The sequence below is a fragment of the Bubalus bubalis genome, chromosome 21 (genome assembly GCF_019923935.1).
Source record: "Bubalus bubalis isolate 160015118507 breed Murrah chromosome 21, NDDB_SH_1, whole genome shotgun sequence".
In the NCBI taxonomy this organism is placed as follows: domain Eukaryota; kingdom Metazoa; phylum Chordata; class Mammalia; order Artiodactyla; family Bovidae; genus Bubalus; species Bubalus bubalis.
The window spans coordinates 50,502,469-50,508,468 of NC_059177.1; the positions used below are offsets into that span (position 1 = coordinate 50,502,469).

Consider the following 6,000-nt stretch of genomic DNA (forward strand, 5'->3'; position numbering starts at 1 on the left):
TCACCCTCTGAGCTTGATAGCTATAGGACCATATCTAAACAGGCCCGTGTGTATGCACTGCCTACACCCAAGAGCAAAATTACGTGACTGCTAAATCCAGCAGGAGCCCATGATTCCCTACCCCACAGTGGTTCATGGGTGTGCCCTGTAGTAGAACACGTAGACAGGGTAGAAATGAAATACTAAAAAGGAATATGAATAGACACTAGCTTCTTCCTATCTCTTTGAGATGTCCAAGTCTTTCCAAATTTTCATATGCTTGGCTCTGCAACATAAGATAAACGATAAGCAGAGCAGCCTGCTTGGTTACCAGAAGGGAAATGTCGAGTTTCCCATATAGAGAACTCCCAATAACAAGGTATTTTTCCACACAGCTGTAGAGGCTTTCCCTTGGAGGGAGTGCTCTAAAGCCTGAGTGAGCCTCCCTTGAGCTAAAACTCAAAGAGCAGCTCAACACGCAGCAAAATGGACAGTATTTGCAGTGCTAAGAACTGTATGCTCTACAACTGCATTACCAAAAAGGCTAACGTAAAATGGGCAAATTCCCCCTCTAAAAGGGATGGTCACAAGCTGGCTTGTCTGCGGCAGGTTTCAGGCTACCAAGCGCTTTTCATTACCGTTAATTGTCTAAGAAACGATTTCTGAGAAAATAAGCCCATGAGAGGCACAGTTGGGCAGCTGAAGAAGCAAAAATTATGCTCCCTTACAGTTTGTGGGACACACAGAAAAACCAAGGCAACATTTATCAGCAGACTCACATGGATCCCAAGCACACCCCAGCTTCGCTACTCCCCGGGTCTATCTGCTGTGAAGATAACACCTTCCATTTTATCTTGTCGTCTCTTAGCTTTCCTGAGTTTTCAGTTGACTGATTTATTATATGTTGGTATTTCCTTGCACTGCATTCACTGCCACTTAATTGTTTATAGGACCATCACATGCATTTTAAACAGCTGGTTTCATAGTATTTGATCAGATATCAAATACTGTTTGTTTTGACATGTTCTGTTTAAAACATGTCACTGATTTGAGGTGGGACTCTAGATCATGAGGCAACAGAACATATTTGGTTCTAGATGATTCAACAGCATTTGTGCTTCACCCCAAAGTGTTTCACTAAACCATGGTGAAAGCACATGACCCTGTTAGTATTGTTGAGCCTAAATAAGTGCCTTTTGGTGTCCAGTTCCCCTCCTCCAAAGATTTTAGCTACTAAATGCCTGAGGAAAGCGCATGACCAAGTTCATGGTTCAACTATTTCCACATCTTTATGCTCCTCACAGTGACACTTATCTTTCCTGACAGCCACTCCCATTGTGCTCTTTCCTCGGCCCAACACAATGGACACAGGCAGATACCAGCAGACAGGGAGGACGTTTTCCATCCCACTGCTCCCCAGTGCGGAGGGACCAGGCTGAGGTTACATAAGCCCCTCCTTAGCCCAGCATTGGGGTGAAGAGAATCTGGGGTTCATGACGAAGTCACGGTCTGCAGGCCCGGACTGACCCTGTGCTCAGCATCGTGCTTTATACTAAGGCAGGGCGGCTGTAAAGGGAGGGCCGCGTCCCGCGACCACCCTCCCTCATGCCACCTCCTCAAACCATCTGGGTTCAAAGTGTGGCCGGACGTCCAACCTCGCTGTCCAGACTAGACCGCAGGGTCGTGGGCCCCGGCACTGGCCTCCGCCTCAGGCTACACACTCCCGTGCCCTCCTGCCCCCGCCCCAGGGAGCTGTGCCGCGCGCTTACCTGCCCGGGCCACCCCCAGGTCCGGGGCCTGGACCCGCTGGTCCGGCGGTCGCCCGCGCCCCGCCTGTCGCCGGGAGCTGTCCTCCGCCTGCCAGTGCTGAAGGCGGCTTCCCGGCATCGGGGCCCGGGCCGGGGCCGGAGCCTCCGGGCGGCAGCGGCCCGTCGCCAGCGCCGCCCTCCAGGCTGGCCTCGTTGCCCATGGCGGGCAGACGGGCGGGCGGGGTCGGGGTCGCACTGGGCCCGGGCCGGCGGCTCCCGGGCGACTCTCACACGCTCCGCTCCGCCGCCGCCGCCGCCGCCATCTCCCAGCTCGGCTAGCGCCGCCGCCTGCCACTGCGCATGCGCGGCTCGCGTGCCCCTCTCTGCACACGCCCCCCCCCCCCACCTCCACGCGTGCGCGCGCTCCCGCCGGCCTCTAAAGACTTTAGTCCACGAGCCTGAGGCTGGATCGCCGGGATACAGCCGCCGGCGCCGGCGCATGCGCCCTCCGAGGCCGACGCGGCCGGCGGATACTACCAGGCGTGTGCCGCGAGGGTTGGTAGGAGCGTCCCACCTTACCAGGACTGGAGGGACACGGACAACGAGACGGGTCCGTGGGGGCGTCACTCCGTGCCCTGTCCTGGAGTCAGTGGCGCTTTCTGACTCGGGGAACTTGGGCGTGGGAGCTCTCATTTGGGTAACTTCAGTGTCCCAGCTTTTGGCAGACTTTGTGGGAACTGGCGTCAGAGAGGGGACGCAGAGTGTGGCGTTAAAGTATGTTTAAGAGTTGGAAACGCTAATGAACGAAGAGTGTTCAGAGGCGCAATGTCATGGAAGGACGGAGATTTTAAAGGATGCTAAGATATGGGGCTGGTTATGAGGAGTCGGACACGACTGAGCGACTTCACTTTCACTTTTCACTTTCATGCATTGGAGAAGAAAATGGCAACCCACTCCGGTTTTCTTGCCTGGAGAATCCCAGGGACAGGGGAGCCTGGTGGGCCGCCGTCTATGGGGTCGCACAGAGTCGGACACGACTGAAGCGACTTAGCAGCAGCAGCAGCATGAGGTTCTCAAAGCCTAGCTGGGGAGTGAAGACGTTATACAAGTGGCACGGTGCAACCATCTGGGATTCAGGTCCAGGCTTAGTCCCGGGAGATGGGAACCTCAAAAAGTGTCCCTGGGAAACGTGGACGGTGTGTCAGGGTTGGCCTGAAGCCAGATGGAATGCTGTCTCAGTAGGCCCTGGAACAGTGACCTTGGGGATGGGGAGTGGGGAGAGTTGATACTTCTTGGAAATTTTGAACTGTGGTTCCCATGGACTGTCAGATGAAGGACTGCAGCCTGCCTCTGCATGGACCTGAGAGCTTACCAATTACTTTTCCCGTACCTCACTTTTACAGACTTCGGTGTTTGCATACTACTCTGACTCCTCGCTTCTCACACAAACCTGGGTTTTCCTGAGGGAGATTATTTCTTAAAAGATATTCCAAACTATTCCTGGCTTCATAAATCACAGCTGTGTAGAGGAACTTAAGTAAACTTGGACCTATTTTACAAACTCATCTAATTCTCCTAATGATGGAAGTGAAAAGTGAAAGTGTTAGTTGCTCAGTCATGTCCAACTCTTTGTGACCCATGGACTGTAGCGTGCCAGGCTCCTCTTCCCATGGGATTCTCCAGGCAAGAATACTGGAGTGGGTTGCCATGCCCCACTTCATCCCCTCCTCCAAGGGATCTTCCCAACCCAAGGACTGAACCCAGGTCTCCTGCTTTGCAGGCAGATTCTTTACTGTCTGAACCACCAGGGAAACCTAATGATGGAGAATATATCAAATGGGATGTCAGCAGTTCTAACCTGACCTGGAATAATCCAGGGATCCCTATGAACCGATAACCAGAGGGACAGACCTTAGCTGGGCCTTCCCATGCACACTGATCCGCTCCCTATGACCTCTAGGATGGAGTTTCCATGCAGCCTGGACTGCTGACTTGACTACCTGACTCTGACTGCCTGGAATAATGAGAGCCTCTCTGCCCATGTTATGATGGTCTTCACTGTGTTTCCTCCTATGTTTCAATCATCTTTGTGTCTGGTGAGTATGTGTATCTAGGCTCCTCAAGGATCCATACCTCAGCCCTGCCACTTCCCAGATGGGACCTTGGCAACTGAGTTAAACTCACCAAGCCTCCATGTCCTAACCTGCAAAGTTATAATACTAGCCCCCTCTAATGTGAGGGATTGTGAGAGTGGAGTGGCTGATACAAATAAAACACAAGAACAAGGGCCTGGTGTACACATGACCAAATTTATTATTAGTTGTCTCTCTGGTGGATGGTCTGGGATTTGGAGATTTTGTGCCACACCTTTTCTCCTGGGGAAGAACATGAACACAGGCACTATGAGCAGGCCAGTGACCTGACCTTGGCCTGACCCAGGCCCTTCCGGCTTCACAGACACCAGTCAGTATGGGCTGGACTGCTTTAAAGTAGGGGAGAAAAGGATGTTTGTTTTTGTAAAAGCCATAAGAGCTATGGCTTCCCATAGATTTAAATCAATGTGCCCCTGGTTCCAGTGGGGGTAATTAGCCCTACCTGGGCAGTGGACCTGGGGAGTTGCCCTCGTCAGAGTCGATTGTTGGCTGTTAGCAGACCTCCAGGGTCTCTGCTACCTTGGTAACAAAGAACACAGTGCAGTGGAGACCTGGAAGTGTGAGTTAGTGGTTCCCCTGCCCTCCCTTCCAACTGTCAATCTCACTTCCTCCGAAAAACATCCGCAGGAACACGCCTGCCGTGTCCACATCCATCCCCTCACATTTGGCCCAGGGACTCCTGCTGACCAAAGGATGGCACTGGCCTCTGGTGGTTTGGGGCTCTGACTCAGTCTCTGGTTTTTATTCACTGTTCCAGGAGTTGTTTCCTTCCTTCTGACTTAGTAGGGGTTCTTCAAGAGCAGGACATTGTCTGGCTTGTCCTATTCCCTGGGCTGGCCTTCAGCAGGGCTTCGGGGTTGCTGGTTGGGCTGAGTTCTCTAGGTAGCTCCAGGCATTTCTCTCACTGGCACTTCCAAGGGCTTCACCAACCACCAGGCTAAAAGGACCCCAGAGGGACCTTTGAATTTAGCTCCTGCATCACTGCGCATGGGTTATTCACTTCATGAATAACAGGGACGGTGCTGAGGTTGTGCCCAAAGTGTCTCCTGCTGGAGGGGTCATAGATGAGCTACCTATACTAACTAGAAGAATTCACTAGGCTTGACTTCATGACAAGTGAATGCACAAATCTCTAAGTTTATACAAACCAGCAGTTGGGATGTCTGGTACCATTTCCTCCTGGGTCCAGCTGCTGCCCAGCCAGAGACAGGATGGACCTGGAGCCCCTACAGAAGTTTCCAAGCCCCCTAAACTTCACTTGCCAAAGGTATTTTCTTCCCACTTCGATGTGACATATGACCCACAGCAGTCGTTTTGGAGAAAGACCAGATGGGAGGAGAATCAGTCTACATGCCAAAATAGAACTGATGGATGGACACACGTCCACTGACTTCTCCAGCCTGTTCTCTCAAACACTCATAAAAGACCAGAAGGAAAATGTAACTGGGGGAAAAAAAACATCTATCCAGGTAGAAAAAGGCCTGTTCAGAGCCAGTTTGTGGAAATGATTAGTCATTGGGAGGCAAATCTTGAAAGCATGAAGAGATGCAAGGCCTTGGGACCTGCACCTGGATGCCATCTGGGCCATGGGTGAGGCACCATGCAGGCGAGCCCAGGCACAGGAGGGGCAGCGTGCAAACTCTGAGGCTTTCCTGCTTCCCCACAGAGCCCAGTTTACCCCAGGCTGCTACTTTCAGCATGGTGACCTCCACAGGGAAGCTCAGGAGTCAAAGATGAAGATGCCCACAGTGGTGACGAGGAATGACAAACTTTGCCAGCAAGAAGGGGAGGCAGAGAGCATGGAGGTGGGAGGGAATGAGGATGGATGGCTGAGGACAGTTCTGGATGGCATGGTGCCACGGGCTGTGGACTGTTCCTGAAAGACTGGGAGAGCCAGCTCCCGGGCTGACTGACCTCTCTGCTCTTCTGTTTTGTTGTAGTGCTGCTGAGGCCTGTCTCACCTCCCAGGGAGAAGCCACTCAGGAAACTGGATCCCTGTCTGCATTCCTCCACCGGGATGGAAAAACAGAACTGAAGAGGAAGGAAGGAAGGAAGCGTGAAGAAACAGAAGGTTTCCCTCCTGGCTGAGGTTTATCAGCACCACCCACCAACACAAGCAA

General features: G+C 52.6%; 1 protein-coding gene and 1 long non-coding RNA gene across 3 annotated transcripts in view; one reads left to right on the forward strand and one right to left on the reverse strand.

The window, feature by feature from the left end:
- The window catches only part of BSN (bassoon presynaptic cytomatrix protein), a 78,486-nt gene extending 76,424 nt beyond the window's left edge, over positions 1-2,062 (reverse strand). For both annotated transcript variants that reach the window (XM_044934384.2, XM_025272885.3), the window contains exon 1: positions 1,749-2,062. In XM_044934384.2, the coding sequence (XP_044790319.2) occupies positions 1,749-1,948 (200 nt within the window). In that variant the 5' untranslated portion in view covers positions 1,949-2,062. The remainder of the gene's footprint in view (positions 1-1,748) is intronic.
- A 106-nt stretch (positions 2,063-2,168) lies between these two features.
- On the forward strand, positions 2,169-6,000 carry LOC112581162. The gene is made up of 3 exons (XR_003105616.2): positions 2,169-2,337; positions 3,688-3,823; positions 5,821-6,000. It is a non-coding gene; the product is annotated as an uncharacterized LOC112581162 (long non-coding RNA).